The sequence below is a fragment of the Kogia breviceps genome, chromosome 9, assembly GCF_026419965.1.
Source record: "Kogia breviceps isolate mKogBre1 chromosome 9, mKogBre1 haplotype 1, whole genome shotgun sequence".
Classification (NCBI taxonomy): Eukaryota; Metazoa; Chordata; class Mammalia; order Artiodactyla; family Physeteridae; genus Kogia; species Kogia breviceps.
In genome coordinates this window covers 55,514,982-55,541,580 of record NC_081318.1, presented here as the reverse complement: position 1 = coordinate 55,541,580, position 26,599 = coordinate 55,514,982, and the positions used below count along the sequence as shown (strand labels likewise).

General features: G+C 37.7%; 1 protein-coding gene across 6 annotated transcripts in view; it reads right to left on the bottom strand.

The window, feature by feature from the left end:
- The window catches only part of CDK14 (cyclin dependent kinase 14), a 599,292-nt gene that overhangs the window by 389,215 nt on the left and 183,478 nt on the right, over positions 1-26,599 (bottom strand). For all 6 annotated transcript variants that reach the window (XM_059073929.2, XM_067042484.1, XM_067042485.1 and 3 more), the window contains one exon: positions 862-941. In XM_059073929.2, coding sequence (XP_058929912.1) covers positions 862-941 — 80 coding nt within the window. The remainder of the gene's footprint in view (positions 1-861; positions 942-26,599) is intronic.

The window sequence follows — 26,599 nt, the reverse complement described above, 5'->3', positions numbered from 1 at the left end:
CAGACTACATTTAGTTCATCAATATCTTAACAATACTATTGAAGTAAATCTCTGTTATTTATCTTGTGGATCAGCAGAAAAGTAACTGTGGTTCCTTCAATGCAAAAATAAACTGAAGTCTTATTTCAAGATCTGTACTTTTAAAAATGTAGTAGAGGTGAAGCTATTAATACTAAAATTTATGAAAGTGAACTGAAAAGATCCCACTAATAAAAGAAGGTATTTTATTCTCTTGAAGTAGAGAAACTATGCAGGAAGTAATAAAGCAAAAGATAGAGCAATTTCATTTCATAAAAATTTAAAATTTATATGTAGCAAATAACTGTTAAAAAGACTTTTTAGAAAAATGACAGAATGGAAGAAAATATTACAACATGCATGATGCTGATATATAAAGAGCACCTATAAATCAATAAGAAAAGCCAATAGAAAATACATTAAAGAACAGGAACAAAAATCAAGAAAGAAGAAATACAAAAGACTAATAAGATAGCATAATCACCTCATTTTAAAGAACTTTCCTTAAAAGTCATGAATATAGAGTAACTCTAGATTAGTATGTGCGTGGAGCTCTGCAAACAAAATCAGACATGTAAGATTCCTCAGTTAGTGATAGTCTCACCATCAATGCACAGCAGTTTTTTTCTCTACACCTGAGTATATAGCAGGATAGTTTTATTTTATTTAACATGAATTGCTATGATCATAAGAGGTGCTGATTTTTAAATTTCAGTTTATACATTCCAATTAGAAATATAACCAGTAATTTAGAAATGCAGCATATTCAGAGGTGCATAATAGTTAAACAGCTATGGGCATCATGCAAACACAAAAGCAAAGATAACAAGAGAAAATGCCTACCTTCCCTGATAGCTGTGAAAGGTGTACCTTCTTCTTCTTGCAGCCTGATCACCTTCAGGGCTACCAACTTCCCATTTACCCTGGAGAAACAAAACAAAAGATGAGAAGCAAATCCATGAAAATATGTTCCTGTTATGGTTCTAATTGTCTTCCTTACAATTTATATTTTAATTTTATGCATTTTTGCATTGAAAATGTCAGGACTCAATTATGCCACCACAACAAGATTAATTTCAGTAAGGCTGGGAATCCTGTATCATCATCATAAATATCCACACTTTAAATATTCACATTTTAAATATTCGCACTTGCATAGTCCAAGATTTAACTGAAGTTTTCTGTGATTCACTCTATGTTCTTTCCAAAATGAAACTAGTGCTTAACAAAAACTCCATGTTCGATCAATATTCACAGATTAATTAAAACTCAAGTCGTCAAAATAACACTCTCCCTTTGTTTCTCCAATAGCGCCTCTGTTTCTTTTGCTGAAATGTCTTCATCTTCCGTCTTAAGTTGAAGTCATTCAATCCCCAAGGACGGAAACCTGACACTCAGTCTTCTTCCGTCTCTCTTCCCTCTTCTTTCTCTGTCTCTGTCTCTGTCTCTCTCTCAACATCACCCATTCCTCCCTTTTTCACTATTTTTTTTAACTAGAGCCACCTAAAATTACATTAGTCTGATTGTGTTTTATAATGCAGTATATCATCAAAATAAAAGTTAAGAATATTTTACTATTACAAAATTACACAAGACCTATCCAAAGCAGATGTTTCTTCTAGACACATTCTATATGTGTATCAGCTCTAATTAAAAGTAAGATTACGCTAGGCAGATAACTTTTTATCCAATCTATTCTGTTAATAAAATAAAGACATGATTATCTATATTGGTCTTCTAATTGACTGCTCTACTTTCTACCTTGACTAGGCTTACCAACATACTTCCTTAATTAAAATAAGTAAAAGAAGCACAAAGCATTTAATGAAAAGTAAATCTCCCTGCCACACCCAGTTCCCACCCTCTGAGGTCACCACTTACCTCAGAGAGGTAACTTAGCTTAACATATATACTTAACACACACACACACACACACACACACACACACACACACACACACACACGTGCGCGCGCGCGCACGGTAGTATGACATACAGGGTACAGTGTATATTATTTTTATCACTCGATATATTTTGGTGACTTCCTCATAAATTCATAGAAAATTGTCTCTTGCTTTTGAAAGACCACAGGGTGTTCTTTTGTATGAGTGTAGTATGCTTAATTTAACGCCAGTCCTCTATTGATAGGCAGTTAGCAGTTTCCCAATTTTTGGCCATAAAACAAATGATATAATAAATATTCTTGGACATAATTTTATCCATGTAAAAATATATCTGTAAGACAAATTCCTAAAAGTAGAATGTGGATGGACCTAGAGTCTGTCATACAGAGTGAAGTAAGTCAGAAAGAGAAAAACAATACCATATGCTAACACATATATATGGAATCTAAAAAAAAAAAAAAAAAAAATGGTCATGAAGAACCTAGGGGCAGGACAGGAATAAAGACACAGACCTACTAGAGAATGGACTTGAGGACACGAGGAGGGAGAAGGGTAAGCTGGGACAAAGTGAGAGAGTGGCATGGACATATATACACTACCAAATGTAAAACAGATAGCTAGTGGGAAGCAGCCGCATAGCACAGGGAGATCAGCTAGGTGCTTTGTGACCACCTAGAGGGGTGGGATAGGGAGGGTGGGAGGGAGAGAGACACAAGAGGGAGGGGATATGGGAATATATGTATATGTATAGCTGATTCACTTTGTTATAAAGCAGAAACTGGCACACCATTGTAAAGGAATTATACTCCAATAAAGATGTTGAAAAAAAAAAACCAAAGTAGGGTGTGGACAGCCAAAAATAAATAAATAAATAATGTGTATGTCTAAATTCTAACTCTGATGACACTGAGAAATTATCCTACGTACAGGTTGTACCAATTTATACAACCTATAGAAAATAGGAGCTCCTGTTTCCCCTTTACCAGTATATACTATGTTACCAACCATTGATTTTGCCAATCTGATAGGTGAAAAATGGTTTCTTACTGCAATTTAAATTACAGCCAAAAATCTTTAGAGGCTATGGAATCAGCAAAGGAGGGCTTGTGTGGCCCAGAGACTCCAGTGCCTGAGTCTGAAATAAAGAATTTGAATGTCTCTTTTTAAAGAACTGCATCCAATTGGTCTGTTTTCGATCAAGAAACAACAAAAAAAAAACTGCCATAGGCACAAAGGTCAAGGGAATCATCACAGCCCAAACATCCTAGTGGCATCCCTCATCAAATGGATTGTTGAAATATATTATTGGTTATAGTAGTCAAAGGACATCGAGTTATAACGCTCCACAATGTGCCATCTCCTCAAGGCTAGGAGTCATGTTTATTTTCCCTTGTGTCTCTCAGCTGGGAGGACAGGCCTGCCGCTTTTCTGCTCTGCAACTCTCCTCTCCTGAGCACATCACCTTGATTTTTTTCTAATCCTGATTATGCTCTAGGTACCCAGGTGCAAGCAAAAAATTAATATTCACATGGGGTTCAACTGGTGAGTGTGCCTTGCGCTGGCCATTTTGCCCTTTATGACTAAGGGAGGCCTCCGGCAGGGCTTGGGGCTAGGAAGCAGTCAGTACTCACATCTGCACAGATTTTCTCAGTCCAGCTGAGCTCGTCACTGGCTCCCTGAGGAGGCAGGAACTGATTCCAGGAACTGCTTGGAATTTTGCCTTCATTTATCGATATTCTCCCCTCACCCATAAAAAACACATACAAACTTCTTCCCACGAAGCTTTTCCCTTTCCCTTGAGATCGCTGGCTTGCATATACCATGAACTGAATTCTGGAATACAGGGAATTTGTGATTTTGGAAGGCTATCTGCTTAAAACACACTCTGAGATCATGAAGCTATGAGTCCCCTGCAATACACTGAAAGGAGAAGAGCCTTTAATTGAACCAGCACTCATGCTTTAAATGCAACTAAAGAAGGAACACCTTTAAGCAATCTCATAGGCTAGTGTGCATTATTTTTGTGGTGAAAAAAATTTTGAACATATTTACTATGATAAACTGCATAAAAGAATAAGATCCAGGTTAATGGGATCCTGATTCCGAAGCGCAACTCTCCATGAGTTAAAACCTCCAACTATCAATTTCTTATCGTTACGATAATCACAGCAGTTAAAGAGAGTTTATGTATTACATCATATAAAACTAAAAAATTCCTTAAAATTTATACTAGACTGTTAGCTCCAGGAGCAAAGCAACTCTTTTTCTGTTTTGTTAACTGTTACATGCCCAATGCCTAGAACTCTCTGGCACAGAGTAGACTCTCAAAATACTTTATTGAATGAATATTAATAATGTTAATATACTGATATTTCTTTCCTCATACCTACAAGTATCTCAAGAATAAAGTATAAAATTATTATTTTCAATAATTTCAAAAATATAAAAAGATTTCAATATCTTCTTTCATGTTTGTTTTCTTTTTTCAAATTAAACATTCAGTCTCTTTGTTTTTGTTTTTTTTGTTTTTGATGATGCATGAAGATATAGAAAGTTTTCATTTCCTTAAGATTTTAGAATTTACAGAATGCTTTGTTAATTAACTTTCTTCACCCAACAGACATGTTTCAAAACCCTCACTATCTTTAATAATCTGAGCCCAGACTAGTAACCAGTATATCCCTCTTCTCCAACTGCTTCATTGGTTTCCCATTAAGAACCATATTGATTATCAAATAGCCTCTAACCTAAGAGTCATTGTGACTCTCTTTTCTTAATTAGTTTTTCTCTACATGTCTAGACACTCAACAACTATTGAATCCCTCAGTTCTAAAGTCTAGTAAAAACATAAGTCACTAGCTCCACTTTTGGAAAAGGTACCTTTTGAAAAAATAACATTACACATTTTCTAATATTCTACCTTTGGGACATATTTTTTTAACTTTAGTACCGACTGAAACATTTGAAATTCTAAGTGACAAACTCTAACAAAATGTCATATTTTTAGAGATATCAAAAGAAGATACATATTATTCTATGAAAAACAAAATAAACATGGTATCTAATAATTACCTTGTGTGGTTTAAACTATTTTATTAAGTATTCAAAACACATACTTCAAACACTGAAGTTCTTTAGAATAGTTACAAAATTCAAATTGAATCAATAAATTAGAGCTGTTTACAGAAAAACATTGAAGATTTCTCTTTAACAAGTTTTATTAATTAAATCAAAGGCTAATGAATAGAAGGTAATCAAGACTTGATTGGCAATGGAAACATTAATTCAGGTAAATAATATAGCAAAAAAAATGCTTTCAATTATGTTAATATCACCACAGAACTTTCTATTGGAGATATTGCCAGGTTTGTGTCTAGTTATTCTAAGCTATCTAGGGAGCTGTTTTAATTTCAGAGATTCTTTACTATTTTCTAATTCTTCCAACCACTGCCTTTCCCAGCGTGTCCTTACTGTGAAGCTCGCTTCAGGCCCAAGGACAAGTGACACTGCTTTAGTCCGCCTGTCACACAGGAACAGCTGTCAACTGCATCAGGAAGAAAAGCCAGGGGAACGTCCAAACACAGAGCTATCCACGCACAGACATGGAGAGGCTGGCTGTCCTGGCAAAGCCACGCTAGAGTGGATCCAGCTTTCAAACCGGTCCTAACCACAGATCCAAATCTCTGCCAACTTCAGAAATTCTGTCCACAAATCTATGTGCCCTAAGTTTGTAAATAATAAAATGATCTTGTGTGGGTTATGCACGATAGAGAAGTTTTGAATAAGGAGCACAGCCTATTCACTTTTTTCATGCATTTGTTACTTTAACATTTTGTGAACCCTATAAAGGAAAACTCCCCACTTAGGGTAAACTTGCCCGGCTTAAAAGATGACGCACAAAGAGAATTTCCTTACAGACAGTCCTCAAAGGAAAGCCTAAAGGTTTTCTATCACGTTACCTCAAATTCATAAGATAACTTAGTACAATAAAACAGAATAACAAATATTATCTAGGTCATCTTTGAAAATAGTGTTCATGTGCTTACACCTAGAAGAAATTATGTGTAGAGGACATAAAGGAAATTAAGGCAATATACCTAAAAGAAATTTAATATACTCTGGTAAAGTTAATATATTCTGCCTCTCTCTTCCATTATGATTTTGTCTCAAGAGAAACTGCTATGGAAAATAATACTGAGGGCAGGGAGATACAATGCTTTTGTTTCCTTACTGTATTGGTTTAGAAGCAATAGAAGGAAATGTAGTTACTACTGAGGGAGTGACAACGGCAAGGCGGAGTACAATATTTTGAGCTGAACTTATAAATTTTTGGCAAAGTCATTAAAAACATTTTAAAGGTTTTACCATTAGTGCTTCTTTTATTAATTCCCTCTTAAGACACTGTTGGAACGCTGACTATACTGTCTCACATACACACTTCAAAAATTAAAAACAACTAAATATTCATGGCCTTGCTATTTCCACCTAAATTCAATTTATATTCAGGTGTAAATGAGAAATCATCTCAATACTATTTAACCTTTGATATTCTGAAATATTCTAAAAGTGTTGTCTACAATACTTTATTCTGGAAAAGTAAAATTAGAATTTTAAGGTAAGTTGTCAGTAATCACACTTCACCTTAATCTTTATCAAAATAATGCAGAGAGAAGAGGAAAAAGACTAATGCCATTTCTGTTAATTTCTTTAAAAAAAAAATCCAAAGATTTATAAGAGAATAGCATAATGGCTACTTATTAGGACGTGATTAATAATGCAAAAAGTCTAATGATTTAATGCAGTGAGAAAAAGGATGTGCTCAACCAACAATTATTATGAGTTTGTACATTTGACAAAATATTGATAATGATGTTTTATTAAATGTAAAAGTTCATAATACTTTGAAACATAAAATTAGAGGAACATATATTGTTCATGGGAGAAAATAAAATAATTACATTTCAATAATTTAAAACTTGCACCTTTCCAAAAATAAAATCTGTCAATAAAGGATTTGAGAGTTGTATTACCTTAAAAGTAGAAGTAACCTCAGTGATCATTCAAGCTCCTGAACAGACAAAAAAATACTGACTGGTTTTATTTTCTTTGTCCTCCCACTCCCTGGAACAAAGTAGCTCCTCAAAAGACTTTGGTGGAACTCAACCCCTCTAAAATACCCAGATTACTTAGTCCTTTTTTATGCTGAGCCAAAATTTGCTTCCTGTAACTTCTACTCTCTGATTCCAGTTCTGAGTACACCAAGACTAAACTAAATGCTCTTCCACAAGACAGCCCTGCCCTTAATTAAGTTTTAATATCCTGCCTCCTAGTTAACAAATACTAATTGAGAGACTGTGATTTTGTGCTTGGGATAAAGAATAAACAACCCAGACATGGTCCCTGCACTTAAGTCTCACCGAGGAGACAGACGTAAAACATGTAACTACAAAAACGGCTGACATACACCAAAGGGAGACAGGAGGTGCTCGCTCTTCAAACGGGACAATTTAAGCATCACTAAACTAATACCTGTGATTGAAAGGAATTAAATATGTTTAAATCAATAAATTTATAATGAGACTTTAAAAGAAACTCATGAGTCACATTTGGAGAGTACTACGGAACAATCTCATTAGTTTAAAAACTGTTAAAGAGAATATGTCAAGCATTTACCTTCCCTTCTCATATACTTTCGTATACACTGTACCTCAGTGTAAACAGATAGTTCATAAGTGAAGTTTCTCTGCATAGATGCACTGCATGTAACAAATGAAGAGGGAATGACAAAATTTGAATAACACCATTAATGGTGGCTAAAGTCACAAAAAGAAGCTACCAGATATTATGTGCCCCCTGATGGAAGCACTCATCCTCCTCAATGGAATCCATCCAACTGGAATCTGACCACATCCAAATCTAACTACTTAGTTCAAGGAGATAAGGGAACAAGTTAAATAACACCATTGGGGTATAATCAGAAAACTCCAGACTACAGGAAACCATAGGGAAATGAACCTGTTTCTTCAACAAATGAATTTCAAGAAAAAAAGGAGGGGAGAACCCATAGATTAAAAGAGAGAGATGAACTAATGGCAATTAATTGCAATGTATGGACCTGATTTTATCTTTATTCCAACAAAGTTTAACACTGACTAAATATTCGATGATAAAGAAATCGTTAAATTTTTTACATGTGATAATGGCATTATGGTTAGGTGTTTTAAAATAGAGTCCTTATCTGTTAAAGAAAAAAATATAAAATGAAATAATATGATGTTTGGGGTTTGTTTCAAAATAACTGGAAGGAATGAATACAGATGAAACAAGATTAGACACAGGTTGTCAGTGTTGGAAACTGATGGGGGTTTATCAAAACTCCATAAGAAGTTCTTTAAAAATTAAAAAACATACCCAATACAAATTGGGATAAATGCAATGAAGGAAAATCACAGCATGCCATAAAAAAGATAAAGAACCTATTTTAATGATACTAATGAACTTATTTACAAAACAGAAATAGACTCACAGACACAGAAAACAAACTTATGGTTACCAAAGGGAAAGCGGGGGTGGACAGGGATAAATTAGGAGTTTGGGATTAACATATACACACTACTATGTATAAAATAGATAACCAACAAGGACCTACTGTATAACACAGGGAACTATATTGAATATCTTATAACAACCTATAATGGAAAAGAATCTGAAAAAGAATATATATACGTGTGTACAACTGAATATCTGCTGTACATCCGAAACATTGTAAGTCAACTATACTTCAATTAAAAAAAAAAAAAGACTAAGAACCTATTTTAGATTAGACAGGGAAGGATTCTCTTGAAAATGAGACATTTAAGCTGAAACAAGAAATATAGAAGAGTAAGCAAAGAACATTCCAGGCAGATGGAACAACCTTTAGAAAAGCCCAGGGGCAGAGAACACAATGTGTCAAACAAAGCTATAAGAAAGAAAGAGTGGCTGGAGCTTGTTGGCCTGCAGGGGGTAGGAGAGGGGGACATGCAGAGAGGGACAGCAGAGCCAGATCATGCAGGTCCTTAAGGGCCACAGAAAGGACTGATTTAAAAAAAAATCACCGGGGAATCTTAAGAAAGGAGATAATATGATTAAATTGTGTGTCTGCAGCTCCTTCACTATCGTGTTGAGAACAGCCTGAAGGAGCACAATAGTAGGGGCAGAGAGGGCGGTCAGGCAGCTACTACCGTGGTCCAGGGGAAAGATGGTGGTCACAAAGAACCAGGGTATTGGTAAGAGCAATGGGGAAAAGGAAAACAATATTCTGAAGACAGAATCAAGAGACTGTTAGGATAAACTGAATTGGGCATAGGCAAGTGGTAAAGGATGACTCCAAATGTCCTGACTTTAGTTTCTGTGTGGATGGAGCACGTGTACTGACTCAAGGGAAACTAAAGAAGAAGAGATTTAGACAGAGAATACAGAGTCCTATTTATGAGGATCTGAGTCTAGACATAAAAGTCTAGGCTAGACATAAAAACTTCTGAGTCATTTGGAGGACTTCAAGGGAAGCAATAACTTCAAGAGAGAGCCAATTTGCTGTTAAAGCAGAAGTAAAGAAAACACTCAGAAGAAAGTTGAACATATGTAAGCATCTGTAAATCAGAAAACAGTATTCTAGATCTAGACAACATAAAAAGAGCCTGAAGGACATGGGGAAGGGACAGAGTAGGAGATATAGTGAGAAATACAGGGGTGAGGTCTGAAAAATAATAAACCATCAGGGCGTTTTATACCATGCCTGTGGTAAACAGTGGTGTGAGGCAGAGGAGATTCCATCCTGACAGCCTCTTGGAAGCAGGTGGAGTAGGGACTGCTGTTTTGGCTGCCCTCTGCGTGCATCAGGCAAGGCCTGGAGCTGAGACCAGCCTCTGTGGCTGCACAGGAAACCAAGGTACAGGTTCTCACCCCTGACTACATTTTTAAATCAGCTGGAAAGCTTTAAAACATACCAATGCCCGGCTCCACCCCTGATTTAGTTGGTGCGGTGTGGGGTCCTAGCATCCATATTTTTTAAAAACATCCTGGGTGACTGTAAAGTGTAACCAGGGTTGAGAACCACTGTGTTAAATAAGCCTTCAGGTTCCGACATCACCTGCCCGTTGTCTTTCTTCCTTTGTCTGGTCTCTCCAACACTGAAATCTCCTTTTTCTCAGTAAACGTTCAAAATTTTTCAACTATTTTGAGTGCCCTCACAGTCCTAGTTGCAAGCCTTTGGTAAGTCGGGGCTGATTAACCCCTTTTGAAATGTGCTCGCCAAGGTGTACACACTACCAGATGTGGTCTGATAAGTGCTGAGTGGACTGGGAGACTACGCTGCCCCATTGCAGAAACTCGACTGGTACTCATTTGGCCTCAGCATGTATTCGACTGTGATCAGCACAAAACGCTATTAACTCATGGATCTTGCCAACAATTAAAACCCCTGAGTGTTCTTCATGGGCCCCGCAATCACACCATCTCTAACTTGCCCTAGGCCTAATAATTCACTTTTTAAACATAATTTCAGGAGTTTGATTTATTCCTAATAAGATTCCAACTTGTCAGCAGCAACCAACTGCTCAAACCTCTCCTGTCTAAATTCCAATCTTGTTTTTCACAAGCGCTGGCTGCCCATCCTTCTGTGGGTCCTTATCTGAGGTAGAATAGAAACACTGAACAGGATGAGGCCCAGGGCAGTGCTCTTGGACACCACAATCTTGACACATACCCCATCCACCTTTGGGGGACCTGGCTTCATTGATTGTCTTCTCTTTCTCTCTCTTTTCCCCCCTCCCTCCTTCCCTTTTCACTTTCAAACTCTCTAATCCAGCCCTTCCTCTCCATGGCCCTCTGTCCCAAACCACTGCACTGACCTTCTGCCTCTACCATTGGACTGTGCTGGAAAATCTGCATCTGGCACACAGTTAGGGCTCCATGGTGAACAAATGAGTCAACGCTTTACCATGAAATAGAGGTACCAGAAACCCTACCACTCTTACCAACCTGTTTTAAATCCACCACCAGAAACAGCATATCACTCAACTGTCTGGCTCTCTTACCTACCAGAACATAATCAGAACATTTACCCGTGTTTGAAAAACAAGCAGATACCCAGCATCTACAGTGTTCCAATCCACCTGCTTAACAATCTCATCAGAAAGAGGAATTAGGGTTACTTAGGTATGACATAATTTTTTTATGAACTCCTAGATCATTATTTTTCTTCCTATTTTGATTTACTCAGAAACAATCTGAGTGATAATCTGTCCTAAAATTTTCCACTGGAGGAGAGGAAATGAGAAAGGCATGCAGGGAGGAAGCCACACCATTTCCATCTTCTTCTGTGAACATTTGGACATCTCAAGGCTGCTAATGTCTCTCCAATCTTTTTCATAGTTCCTCAAAAATGACTAACAATGATGGGACAACTCAACTCCCAATTTCTTTAAAAGTCTGTGAAACAATCATCTCAGGTCTTAAATCAGAACTCCTTAGAAAACCATAGTACTGTCAGACTTCCTAAGACATTTGATAATTTAATTCACTCCTATGTTTGCTTTGCACTTCAGTGCTTAAAGCAAACTCTCCTTGGTAGCAATGATGTAAGCAAAACAGAAGGTAATTTGCACTTGTTTCTACCCCAATAGCATCTTTTGTGTGTAAACCTCAACCTAAGCTTTTTCTGAGTTACTGATGCTTCCTCTCCTTTCCTCATTCAGCTGGATTGTACTGTGGTTATCTGGTCCGATATTTGTTTGCATTTGAGAGACTTTTATCATCCATGTTCATACATTAACCTTCCAGAGTTTTAGGGCAAGGGGTTGTGCACGTCTCGGTACTCTTCCGGAATACCTCCAGTTACAAGGAACCATTCTGGGGAGAACAAAAAGTCACATGCATACAGCCCTTGAGGAGATTACCAGCCAAAGAAGAAATAAGACAGTATCAAACAACTAAAATGCATAATAAATAAAGGTAAGTTTCTTAAAAAAAAAAAAAAAAAAAGATAAGCAAAGTTATCAAAGACAAAGGATGGAAGAATTGTTAACTTATCAAGAAAAGGCAGGAAGCATGGAAAAGATGCCCAGGACATCCATAGATGTAAAGGTGGTTGGTTATACTACCCCTAAAATTACTAGAGAAGAGCCGTATTTCTTTGATGAGATGGGAGGGTTTCATAAAAAGTAAGTAAAATGTAGTTTATTATGAGAAGTTTTTAGAGATTGATTTTTCACACATACTGAGATTTGAAACTTCCTGTATTAATTAGTTCTATAAGCTTTCATCTGTAACATACAACAATTCATATCCCTAAACATACATCTCTATACACTCATATGCACTGAAAACTAGGAATTAAGGAATAGTGTGAAGGTAAAGAAAAAGAAGAAGTAGGAGAGTTTTTTTGTGTTGTTTTTTTCTAGTCCCATTTTCAAGCACACTTATGTGGGGAAACATATTACTGAGGTCTTTGGAAAGGCTGCATTTTATATTTCTAGAGAAATCAAATTTTCTACTTCTGAGGTCAAGTTGCCACTTAAAATAGATTTTTATCTTCAGTAGCTTCTTTTTCCTATAGAAAATGCTTCAAAAAGCAGAAAAGAAATGGATATACTTCTTGATGATATTATCATTTTTCCCTATCTTGGATTACCTTTTATTTTCTGGCTAATTCTTACATGCTATATCTTATACTACACCCCAAAATAAAAATTCACAATTTTCTTTTTTAAAAGTCTAACTACAGCACCACAATCACAGTAAGTCATTACATGAGCTGGGATTAAAGAAAAGAGGATGAAGTCCGATGCTCAACCTTACAGCATTTCAAGCTTCCTGGTTCAAAGGTATGTTTAAAGCATGATGTTCCCATTTCTCTAGCAGAGTTGTAAAAGTTCCCCTTCCTCTAGTAGAGACATACATATTCAGCATCATAAGAGAGAGGTCAAGCTTCCACTCTCAGGAAAAAAGCATCCAGAAATCAGTTAATTGAGATGCACCAAAAAGCATGTCACTGATTCACCAAGAGACTTTGAAGAGTCCCCAAATACTCATGCCAAGTAATGTTAACCACAGAGACCTTGCATTTTCCATTCAAACACAGCCTCACAAAATCAAGTGAAGTTTGGAACAGCAGGATAAAACAAAGCAGCCCAGGAGAGCCATTAAGGCAGGGGTATTCAGAGTTCAAACCATTCTCAACCAATTCTCCCATTGTAATAAAGATGCACGTGTGCGCACGCGCGCACACGCGCACACACACACACACGCACACACACACACACACCCCTCCAGTTTATGTTACAAACAGGACAGCAAGCTAGTGTTTTCTTTTTTTCATTTGGCTTCAATGGCCCATGACGAATCAACAAAGAAAATTATTATAAATACACAGCAGCTTGGTTAAAGGACTAGGGGACTTATATCAAGTCAAAAGGATTATAAATGATTTTAATTTGCTCCAATTAAAATATATTATTTTAATAATTATGGAAAATATGTCATTGGTAAATACCTTTTTTTTTTTTTTTTTTTTTTTTTTTTTTTGCAGTACGCGGGCCTCTCACTGTGGTGGCCTCTCCCGTTGCAGAGCACAGGCTCCGGACGCGCAGGCTCAGCGGCCATGGCTCACGGGCCCAGCCGCTCCGTGGCATGTGGGATCTTCCCAGACCGGGGCACGAACCCGTGTCCCCTGGATCAGCAGGCGGACTCTCAACCACCGCGCCACCATGGAAACCCTAAATACCTTTTAAATGAAACTTTAAGATAATATCAAGCAAAGCTAAATGTATCTAGTTTGATTTGTCTTTTATGACAAAAAGGATTGAAGAAAAATGCTATAGCATCATGAATTACCTAAAAGACTGTACTCCAAAAATAAAAGTGACACTAAGGTGGACTGCTTTATATGCAAGCAGAGTGTCAAACTAAAAAATGATTCTATTAACTATAAAGTTGAAAACAATCGACCTACACATGTTGAAGAGCAGGGTTTATATTAACTCATATATAAGTAAAGAGCTGATTTCATAAAGAAAGACCTTTATAAAAATTATATATAACTGGTATGCTAAGATCTATGCTAGTATTACTTCCAAACCCTAGCAATAGAGCCAGAGTACAAATTAGTCAGTCTGATTTGGAGTAAGATGATTTTACACACAGCCAATAAGTTTAAAATCAAGAGAGTTATCTTTAATTCAAAACTAGCACTCATGTTAAATAGCCCTATTGTTAAAGCACCTATAGTGTGGCAGGTCCTGGAGAAGGACTTTATTTACACTAATTTAATCACTACAGCACCTCTGTGTGGTAGATACTATGGCTATCTCCACTTTATAAAGAATCTGAGGCACAGTTCTAAATCACACAGCTAGAAGCAGTAGGTCCACAGTTTGGTTCTAGGAGACTGGGCTTCACAGCCATACTCATAAATTCTCTGTGGGGTAGCAATAATTAAAGTGTGAACCACAGAAGAAAGGTGTGTGGTTCACACCCTCCTATTTCCCCTTCATTCAAAAGAGGCACTCTGCTTATACCAGACACTTGTGATCAAATTATTTACTCTCAAAACAATGTTGGGGCTTCCCTGGTGGCGCAGTGGTTGAGAATCCGCCTGCCAATGCAGGGGACACGGGTTCGTGCCCCAGTCCAGGAAGATCCCACATGCAGCGGAGCGGCTGGGCCCGTGAGCCATGGCCCCTGAGCCTGTGCGTCCGGAGCCTGTGCTCCGCAACGGGAGAGGCCACAACAGTGAGAGGCCCACGTACCACCAAAAAAAAAAAAAAAAAAACAAACAAAAAAAACCAACAATGTCATTCTTCTTTGTGTTTTCTAATAATGTATTATAAAACTCAAAATAAATCAATATATTTTAGAATGGCATTAATAACTCTTACCCTAATTATAAAAGTAATGCATGCTTATGGCAGAATAGTTGGAAAATACAGAGAAAAAAAATTTTTAAAGAAACTTTTTAAAAATTTATTTATTTATTTATGGCTGCATTGGGTCTTTTTTTTTCCTTTGGTGGTACGCGGGCCTCTCACCGTTGTGGCCTCTCCCATTGCGGAGCACAGGCTCCGGACGCGCAGGCTCAATGGCCACGGCTCACGGGCCTAGCCATTCCATGGCATGTGGGATCTTCCCGGACCAGGGCATGAACCCATGTCCCCTGCATCGGCAGGCAGACTCTCCACCACTGCGCCACCAGGGAAGCCCTGCATTGGGTCTTTGTTGCTCTACAGGGGCTCTCTCTAGTTGCAGCGAGAGGGGACTACTCTTTGTTGCAGTGCACGGGTTTCTCATTGCACTGGCTTCTCTTGCTGTGGTGCACCGGCTCTAGGAGTGCGGGCTTCAGTAGTTGTAGCACACGGGCTCACTAGCTGTGGCTCACGGGCTCTAGAGCACAGGCTCAGTAGTTGTGGCTCATGAGCTTAGTTGCATGTGGGATCTTCCCAGACCAGGGATCAAACCTGTGTCCCCTGCAGTGGCAGGCGGATTCTTAACCACTGCACCACCAGGGAAGACCCAGAAAAATTTTTACATCAACAATAATCCCACTATTCACTGATAAATTCTTCAACATATGTATGTATCTTCTAGACTTTTTTTCCTATGTGTAGATTTTTATAAATGGTATCCTACCATATTTGGTCATCTACTTTTTTGTTATGGTTTAATAATATATCTTTTTACTGGATGGGCTGAAAAGAGAACCCAGGAAGCCTCAAGTTCAAACAATCTCACACTTTTCTTTTAAGGAAAATGGCCCCAGGACTTCTTTATTTCATAAAATCTCATGACTCTTGTATTTTGATTTATTGGTGAAAGCAACCTTGCTAGCCAAGCAATAGAGGCCTGAATGAGGAGACAGTATATGGGGCTGACAGCCACGTGGGGGGGGGGGCAGAGTGGGGGTGGCCAGCAGGACCTATGGGGCACAGGTGCTCTGAGTTGACCTGGCTGGAATTCAGTCTTCTGAGAGTGCTGCAACCCAGTGACAGGAAACAACCACTCAAATCATCTCCAGGACAGACATTCTAGCAGATTTTACTCTATGAACCCAGATATATAACCTTACACTCAGAAAAACTGAGACCCATGATAATCAAATGTGTAGATGAAGAAAGAACTTCATATGTCCTGACTACAAATCTCTATTCCCAAGGGCCATATATCAAAGTCTCTTCTCATACTCAAAGGGCCTGATGAGAGCATTCCTAAACATTTTCCCCAATCATTACATAGTTAACGTTTGTTAAGCATCTATTAATAGCACTGTAACAGGTGCTGAAGAATAAGTTACATACATACGAGAATATGTTACATACATATGAGGTAAAGGAGATATCAAGCAAGGCAGTAACTGAATTAGGAAAGAGAAGAAAAAAATATTCTGACATTTGTTAAAACAGTAAGATTTTATTCAAGACTATTGCAACAGTGGAGAGAGATATAGGGCTCAACTCTGAATACCACAAGAACAAGTGGGGATTTATAGCCAAGGAGCAGGTTAGTGGATCATTGGTGGATGGAAAATTACTAAGAAAAGACATCACAGGTAGGGGATTCTTGCTAAACTCACCTAACAAGATTCCTGCTGCATACAGGCCAGAACCATCAGATATCAAGGATGGGGGGATTTTCTCTAAATTGACTTAGCAGGATTCTTGTTAAAACTGGGTTATGCAAGCCTAGCAAGGACAGAGGTGGGGGGGTGGGGGTGAGGCAAAGTTAGGGTCTAGTCAAGAAGAGGACTTAGAGGAGTATAACTGAAGTTTATTCAAAGAGAGTATCTTGTCAGAAGCCAGGAAAGTTTCATAATATGAGTGGGACTTGAAGATGGGATAGGATGTGGACATGCAGAAAGGGGAGGCAAGCTACTTACATAGAGGGATCTATCATAAACAGAGATGCAAAAGGGGCGGGGGGAGGCACATTTAAAGGACAGAGAGTAGAAACTAGGGAAGCAGTAGGACATAAGGAAAGAAAAGTAGACTCGAGTGGGATTTTGATGCCAGGTCCACTACAAAATTGATCCAATAAAGTAATTAGATATTTGATCTTGTTAGACACCAATATTTTCATGACCTGCCTACATTTTTTTTAGGGTAGAGCTTTAAATGAAGCAAAAGCTAATATGTCAACAATGTTCTTTTGAAGCTAAATATATATTTTTATTCCTAACCAACAAAGGTAAATTAACTGGGCTTATAAGTCTACTAACTATACTTCCATGATATAAGCAGATGAAAGCAGACTATAAAATGAATATATTTATAAATATAAATTAAAACACTAAAAATTAATACATTTCCAGGATTTACATATTACAGTTACATATACATATATAACTATAAAATATTTGGTAGCAAATCTTTACTGTAATGACAAAGAAAGCTGAATACATAATTTGTTAAATCCAACTATGCTACTTCCAGGGCTTTCCAAGCAATAACGTGTGTTTATCACATCAAACAGGACATTAGCATCCTTTTTTCTACAGACCAATTTGTTTTGCTAGGTTTAGGGGTACAAAGTAAGGAAAACTGACAAGGTCTTAAAAGGCTATTAAGTAATGCTAAGGCTCGGCTACCAAATCTAGTTCCAAGAATCTAATCTAATTTCTACTCAGTGAGATGACATATTTTAGCCACTTTGGGGAGAAACCATGTTTCTTGGCTTTTGTGGAGTCTGGCTTCAATAATACTGCATGCATGAATGAATGAAGTCAACTATCTCAAACAAGGACTAAACAAGTAACAGCTAGAGATAGGAAAGATTACATCAGCTCTCCCTGATAGAACAATTTCTGGAACTAAGAAATCCCCAAACTCAGCTTTCCTAAATGTCTCTCCTTTGTGTTATTGATCTTCTCAGTCCCTACAGAAAGCCTTCTGAAATGACTTTCATTTAAGTTCAAGGAGATTGTTAGAGGGTAAAGTCCCTGACTTCAGGGGAAACATACACTTAAAAGCAATTAAATATTTGCTGGGTTTTCACCTAAAATGAGGGATGAATGCAACTGCCATGACTCTTTTCCAACTGAAGCAGATGGGAAATCATCAGTAGTCATCCAATTGAGGAACTCTTCCATAACAGCACCTTATTTACAAATCTTAGCCCAGAACATAAAAGAGACTTTAGCTAGTGTAACATGTTACCTTAAAGTTGAATTTAAAAAATAGTATATCTGTAAATTGCGTAAATTAAATACATACACCTAAATCTTTCTGTCAAAGATCTGCGCAGATATTTGTTCACTTAGTAACTGTCTATCATTTTCCTCTTTTTTAAGATTTATATTCTTTTCTTGTTTAAAAAAATAGAATGTAGCTATATAAAAAATGCAAGTAAAATGGACCCTAGAAAATTAATGTCCTGTGTCCATGGTAGATAAACAACTTGGTCTGGTTGTAACACATAGGATTGCCTTTCCTTTTTTTCTTTGTTTTTAAATACTCAAATATTTAAAGAAAAATTTTTCTTATTTTTAACCATGATCTTAAAAATCCAGACTGCTAATTAGTCAGCTCAACTCAGTTTATGAACTTCAGAAAGTGAGAGAACATGATTAATAATGTATCAGGTAAGCATTCTATCATTATGCTCATAGCTTACTCATTTTGAGTGACTAAGGAGAAAATATGACCAAATTATATGAGACTTGAAAAAACAGGGAGATTTACTCATTTTGGATATATGGAATGACTCCAACTCTGAAGTACAGTAAGAAAGTGACAGATGAGAAGTTGAGACATCCAAGTTTTCAGTGCAGCATGTTACTACTCAGGGGTATAAACTTACACCCATCTTTCAACCTGTCAACTCAACTTTCTCCAACTTTCAAAGACAATCTCTGCTACCTCTTTGTATTTTCTTTTTCATATATACACACATATATGAATATCTGTATATTCATATGTCATGTTAATATATATAATACAAGGGAAAGGTTTTGAAAAGTAGAAAGGGAAATAAAACTATACAGGCTGATTATTAAGTAGCGACCGACATTGTCTCTACATAGAAATCTGGCCATGTCAGCTTCAATAATTGCATTTGTGATGAACCATCATCCACATAACCATACTTATTAGACAAAATAACCTTAACTACAGTTGTTCTCTCCAGGTGTTATTAATGAAACAAGCCTTTTATAACAGATGGGTCAACAGTAAATTAGCTCAGGTCATGTCAACCATCACAAAAATCATTTAAAATTAATGAAGTCATCTGAAAGTTTGTGTGAGTAAATACATACAAACAATATAAAGGTACCTGCTTAGATACAAATCCATAAGGAAGTGACTAAATATAAGAACAAGGACCATGAAAATTTGACAAGACTTTCAAAGGACATAACAGGTAGAGAGAATCATTTTCTCTTAATTCAACATTGAATGCTTAACTACATTTGCAACTGGTGCTGGGAACATACTTTGGATGGGGGCTCAAGGCTACCGAGCTTCTGATTTACTCAAAATCCTATTTGAAAGCATTTTATTTTGTTAAGGTACAGTTCTTACTATAATACTAGTTTCTCCATTATTTATGAGAAGGATAAAAGGGTTGTAAAGGTACTGGAAGATCAGGAGTTACGTTTGCCATATGAATAGAATAAAAAAAGTAGTAAGAGTGGGCTTCCCTGGTGGCGCAGTGGTTGAGAGTCCGCCTGCCGATGCAGGGGACACAGGTTCGTGCCTCGGTCCAGGAAGATCCCACATGCCGCCGAGCGGCTAGGCCGGTGAGAGCCATGGCCGCTGAGCCTGCGCATCTGGCGCCTGTGCTCCGTGACAGGAGAGGTCACAACAGTGAGAGGCCCACATACCGCAAAAAAAAAAATAAAGTAGTAAGAGAAATTGGTGCCATCAAATCTTGAGCTGAGGTCCGCAATGAAAAGGTAGCAATGGCAACAGTGTTGTTTCATTAGTTACCTAGGACCCTGGAAAGAATCTAAAAAAGAGTGTATATATGTGTATGTATAACTGATTCATTTTGCTGAAAGTAACACAACAATGTAAATCAACTATATTCCAATAAAAATTTTTTTAATTAAAAAAGAAAGTAGCAATGGAATGGAAACCTTGTCCAAAATAAATTTATCCAATAGAAAAGGGAAGGGGAGCAGTGAGTGTCCTATTTCATGCAGGCACCTCCTATATGGAAAGCCACAAATCACTTGAGTGAAATAAGGGGAAAAATAACTATGATGTTACTGTGAAGTTGCTTAGAATAGTGGAGAATACAAATGATAAATAACTAAAGAGAAATTACAATACTGGCACAGAGGAAAGATACGAGAATCATAGGGAAAAAATGGCTATGTACCCTTAGAGTTTATCATTAACAAAGGGGTAGAGTAAGCATAGATTTTAAGAAAGCAGATTTTAACATTTTCCCCCTAAAAAATAAAAGGAGATAAAAATTAAGAACTCAGCTCTGGAGCTGGACTGACTGTATCTAAATCCTGGCTCTGCCCCTTAGCTGTGTGACTGTGGGCAAGTTACTCAAACTTTACGGGCCTCAGTTTCTACATCTGTAAAATGAGGGAAATAATCTCATCCCAAAGCTTTTCCAGAACTGTTAAAAGAAACAAAGGAAAAAGTAATAGGTGACATTCATTTAACATGTGAGACATGGTTCTAAGCGCTCCAAAGGTACTCGTTCATAAATATTCTTCACAGCTGTGTGAAACCAATTCCATTATCAGCCCTATTTTAATAGGTGAGAAAATTGAGCTTAACCCAGTGTTCAATAAATATCAGCTTTATTTCATGACCCTAATTACCAAGAGAAAGCACCAAGAGAGACAGAAGATTCACATAAATAGACGTTATTTTAAAATTACAACTAGTATCAATGAAGAAAAATTGGCCAAGAGGAGAAACCAATGTGCTACACAGAAAGTTTAATGATGTATTTGAAGTTTCAAAGAACACCAATAAAAAGAGAAGAGATATTTAAGAAGGATAATGTTCTTGTAGGACTAAGTCCTAAATGAGATGAAGCTGGCAAGAAAAACGATTTCAGATTTATATATTATCAGAACAAGAAAGGGGGAGACCAATTATCAGGGACATATGAATAGAGATCAAGTGACAGAGAAAGGAGAGCTCCTCAAACTTCATCATCCAGAATATATTTCAAGTGTTTTCTTAATTATTTTCTCTCTCCCTAAAAAGAGAGTAAAAACCGACTCCCTTGTTATAATCCATATACGTACTCAATTCTCTCCCATTTAGTTTAAAGCCAAAATAACAAAAACACTTTTGCCCTTCCTTCTTGTTCTCCTTTCCTCCCCTGCCTCACCCCTCAAAAGAATAGCTTGCATTTCAGCCTCCATTTTTTCCCCTTTCTCTCTTGACCCAAAGCAGTAAGGTCTCCAGCCCCACCAGTTCCCTGCACATACTTAAGAAAAACCTTCCTAATTGCAAATTTAATGGGTCCTTTTCAGGACTCATATGATTTGCCTTTGCTGAATATCTGACACCATCATCTGCATTTTCAGCAACTCTCTTCCTTCCTTGGTGCTTGGCTGGTTTTCTTGCGCTCTCTCTAGGCAATCCCTCTCATACTCTTTGGTTCTTCCTTTGTCCAACTCTTAACTGCTGGTGTTCTATTATTTCATCTCTTCTATTTCACTCAGAGATGAGATATATTCTATTTTAATTTAATCATCCTCTGTGCTTAACTTTGGGCAGTGTCCCAGGTGCACTCAACTCTCCAGAGCTTAACATTGAAAGTTTCCTAGGACATAAAATGGGGAGAAAAAAAAAAGTGTCACTGTTTAACCCAGTCCATTGCCTTCTCATTAGGAATTCAGCTTCCTCTGGCCTGGTTTGTAACATTTATTTAGTTTCCCAGTATCTCTTCTTTCGCCTAAGAGGTTTAATCAGACACACAACAAAAGCCATTGCTTCCTTTTCTGCTTCCTCAGGGGCTTTTTTGTCTGTCTGTACCTGTGCTGCGTGCTAAGCTGCTTCAGAATTCACTCTCTTGTCTCACCCATCAGGCCAACTAGGAATGACGTCTATCTTACTCTCAGTTGAGTTACAACAGGGCTTTCGACTGTTAACCGAAGTTCCTAGAGTTTACAATTTTCCCTTGGCTCAGTCAGTGCTGGTGGATCTGTAGGATCATTGATTTAAATTCCTGAAAACAGAGATAGTTAAAAACACAGCAATCCCAAGGAGACCATTTTGAACTAGAGACAGAACTATCTTTTAAATTTTTAAGGAATTTGTTTATACAGGGAAATGTATGTTTCCTTGAACCACAGAAGGAAGGGAGCACATATTTGCTTGGAATCAAACATTAAACATGAAGAATGTCTCATGCCTGAGATCTTTAAAATAATTTCCTATTTGTTGAGCTCAGATATTTTTCTGAATAAAAGCCACTGAGCGTGTATTATCTTTCCCATTGTCAGATTTTAGTGACAAACGAAGATATCACTCTCCAGTTCATTATGATGGGGCAACCAACAGGAGCCTGAAGTTGAACTTCGGGGACAACCCAAGCATACTTAGGGAAAGAATCAGATCAAACCCCACTCCTTTTTTCCAAAGACTTCCTTTTTGATCCTGGCCTACCAGATCTCATATTCCTTAAAAAGCACCCCAAATCGACAGTGTCTACAATCCAATTTTGCACTTGATTACCCTATGCAATTTGGAGTCCTAAATTTTCAAGTACGTGCCATCTCTCCATTATTATAATTGCTCCTAATGGTATAGTATACTCCTTTTGTATGCATCAGTGCTAAATAGACTGCAAGCATTTGACTAAAATTCATTGACACTACAACCCACTAGCTTTGGGCTCTAAAAGCTCCTGGTTTCACCCAAGCCCCAGCTTACTCATTAACTCATGTTTCAAATTTCCAATATTTCTGCTACCTTGAATTACTCTGAGCCTATCATTTATGTCATGAGTAGTAAGGGATCTGGGTAAGTCATCTGAATTTTAGACTGATCAGTTGCTATTTCACAAACTTCCTGAAGTCTAGTCTCCATACCTTGCTGTCCAAGAACATGTGCTGTACCTAAAACTCATTAATTGGCCATGAAACTTTTTAAATTAATTGACAAATCTTCATCAGAGGTTCAATGATAATCACAAACAATTCAAAAAATCTCCCAAAGGTTCACTACAATTAATGTTTCTAAATACTCGATTAGTCTCCATAGAACAATAATCAAATTTTGTTTTTTGGCAAAATGTTTTAGCAAGTTCTAGAGGAATAAAGCACTACATAAGGAAGGTGATCATATATTTTATCATCCAAATGGAGACACCGAATAGTAAAAACACTGAATTAGCGAAAAGGAGCGCTATTAATAATTACACAAAGACAACAAGCATAAACCAGGATTGTCCCAAGCAAACCAGTACATAAGGTCCCCCTCTACACAAAGCACCTTATACCAAACTGGATCTTTATCTTTCTTGGGAATATTATGTAAAAGAGTGAGGTTAATCCAAGAAGTAGTCAATGAATATGTCGTCAGAAAAGATAAGTGAAAGAGCTCTGTGCAAAGGTAAGAACAAAGATTTAATTCCAGACTAAAATGAAATCCAAACTGTATTGTGAAGTATTAAAACATGGCCCAAAGATTCTTTGACATTCTTCACTGAGAGGTACAGTCTGTGTTCCCCTCCCCTTGAATCTGGTCTCTTCAAATACTTGATAAATAAAGTAGGTGAAAGTGACACTGTGCCAGTTCTGGGCACAGGCCTTAAAATATAGGCAGCTTCCACTTTCTGTATCTTGGTGTTGTTTGAGTCATCTACTCCTTGATCTTCCTGCCTGCATGATCTATCAGTTACTGACAGAGGGTTGTGGAAGTCTCCATCTACTATAGTGGATTTACCTATGCATCCTTTCAGTTGTATCAGTTTTTGCCCCGTGTATTTTGACACTTTATTGTTTGCTACATACACATTGAGAATTGTTGTGTCTTCTTAGGAAACTGACCTTTCTATCATATGGAATGCTCCTCTTTATCCCTGATGGTCTTCTGAATCATCAGAAGTGTCTGCTTAGTCTGAAATTAATATAGCTAACTCCAGTTTTCTTTTAATTAGAGTTAGCATGGTATATTTTCTCTATCACTTTACTTTTAACCTGAGTCTTTATACTTAAGGTGGGTTTTTGGTAAACAACATATAGTTGGGTCTTGTTTTTTTATCCACTTTGACAATATCTGTCTTTTAATTGGTGTATTTAGACCAATTACATTCTAAGTGATTTTCATATAAGTGTATTTATTAATAGCTATCCTGTTTGTAAACTGTTTTCTATTCATTGTATGTCCTTTTCCTTATTCTTTTTCTGGCCCCTCTGGTTTTAATTGAGCATTTTATATGATTCCATTTTATATATTTTTAGTTAATCATATATGGATCCCTCATATCCCAGTCCAGCTGTGCAAAATGATACCACATGGAGCAAAAACAAGCTTTTCCTGTCCAGCCCTTCCCAAGAGTAGGTTCATGAGCAAAATAAATGATAGCTGTTGTTTTAACTCTCTAAGCTTTGGGGCAGTTCATCTTGCAGTAATATGTAAGCAGAACATTCCTAAGACGGTCCTCAAGGTCTTGCCAACTTTTCAAAACTCAGTTCATACCAATCTCCCCTCAACTCCCAATAACATGGGGCTCTCCAAGTCTGTAGAAAATACCAAGCTCTTCTTGGGGGTCTGGCCTGAAACACTTATCCCTGCTCTTTACCTGGTTGGTCACATCTCCTCCTTCAGATCTAAGTGTAAATGTCCCCTCATCAGCAAGGCTTCCACTGTCCATCCATCTAAGGTATACTCATTACCCACCTCTCTCCCTCACATAAACATATATAACCCACTGCTCTCTATCTTAGTTATTTCTCATAGCTCTCTTTTCCTCTTTGCAATTTAAAATTACGGATGTATCTGCTGACTCGAATAATCTTTGCCTTCCCCACTAGATGACAGGTTCCATGGAAAGAGAAACTCAGTTTTGCCCACCATTACATACCCATTGCCTGGCCCAGTATACCGAACACAGTATGGGCTCAGTAAATGTCTCCAAAGGAAAGAGCTCTTTTAAATGGGCACTGCCTCTATGCATTCCTTGTTTAGACCATGGCTTCTCAACTTTGGCACTATTGACACTTTGGACCAAACAATTCTTTGTTGCAGGAGACTGTCCTGTTCATTTGTACGATGTTTCACAACATCCCTGGCTTATAGATGCCAGTAACACCACTACTGCTCCCTGAGTTATGAAACCAAAAATGCCTCCAGATATCAGCAAATGTATCCTGGTTTAAAATAAAAGGATGACAATAACAATGAAGCAACTCAGGAATGTGGGTTTGCTTTAAACTGAAACCAATCTTATCATCATGTCCTTCCTCTAGTCCTCCTCAAAAACCACTTACACTAAACTAAGTGGTTTAAGTGGGAGAGAGATTCTAGGAGCCCTGACATTATGATAATTGGAAATTTCTACACTAACTCTTTCAAAATATTCCTCCACTATCCAAGGAATGCCTCCATTTTCACTAGCTGGACTACAACTCTGAAGACAGGAAATATCACTGATTGTTTTGAGGGTCTCCCAATCAAATGATCAAAGACCCTGATAATAAAAATGGCTAACAGTGGCCAACATTAAAACACTGTCTAGGGCTTCCCTGGTGGCGCAGTGGTTGAGAATCCGCCTGCCGATGCAGGGGACACGGGTTCGTGCCCTGGTCCGGGAAGATCCCACATGCCGCGGAGCGCCTGGGCCCGTGAGCCATGGCCGCTGCGCCTGCGCATCCGGAGCCTGTGCTCCGCGACGGGAGAGGCCACAGCAGTGAGAGGCCCGCGAACCACACACACACACAAAAAAAACCACTGTCTAGTAGAAAAGTTATCCCTTTACAGTTTGGTCTAATAATTGAAATTATGCTTCTTGCTCAAACAATATACTCATTGTCACTTTTGTCAAAAAGATTAGGTATTGTTTATCTGCTGCAAGCAAAATGGAACCAGCTGTACCCATGAACCAGCTTCTAATGCCTTACATTCTTCCTGAAGAGGAAGTCAGGGCTGAATCTGCAATTTGAATAGGCTTTAAGGTTTTTGAAAATAAAATTAGCAGATGTTGGTGGGTGGGCTATTATCCTCCTTGGAGTAGGTAAGGATAAGAACTCTACTTTCATCTGTACACAAGGAGCACCAGATCTGAAAATCACATGACACAAAGTCCATTCATCTAATTGGGTTTTTTTAAAAATCCAGTTTCTCTTGCACACTGTAATGCCGTATTTTGTGCATTAAATTACAAAGCTAACACTGATTGTATTATCATAGTATGATACCATTTTCATATCCTGTGACTAATAGCGTGGTTACAGGCTTGATCTTTGAAGTGAGCTCTGATAATAAGCCTATGGACCCAAAGTCTAAAAGAAATCAGAGCAGACCTAATGAGAAACAGAGAGTGCAGCAGAGCCCGTAAAATGTAATCAGATTTGCCTCTCTTTTGTACAGAGTTCCCGTTTGTGGGTAGATAACCTCTCAGGATGCTGGAAGTCAGCATGACAGTCCAGGTGTCAACACTTAAGATTGAAACTTCAGTGAACCAGGAGTCCAGTGTTTTCCATCTGGGGATTTCTGACTTTCAGAA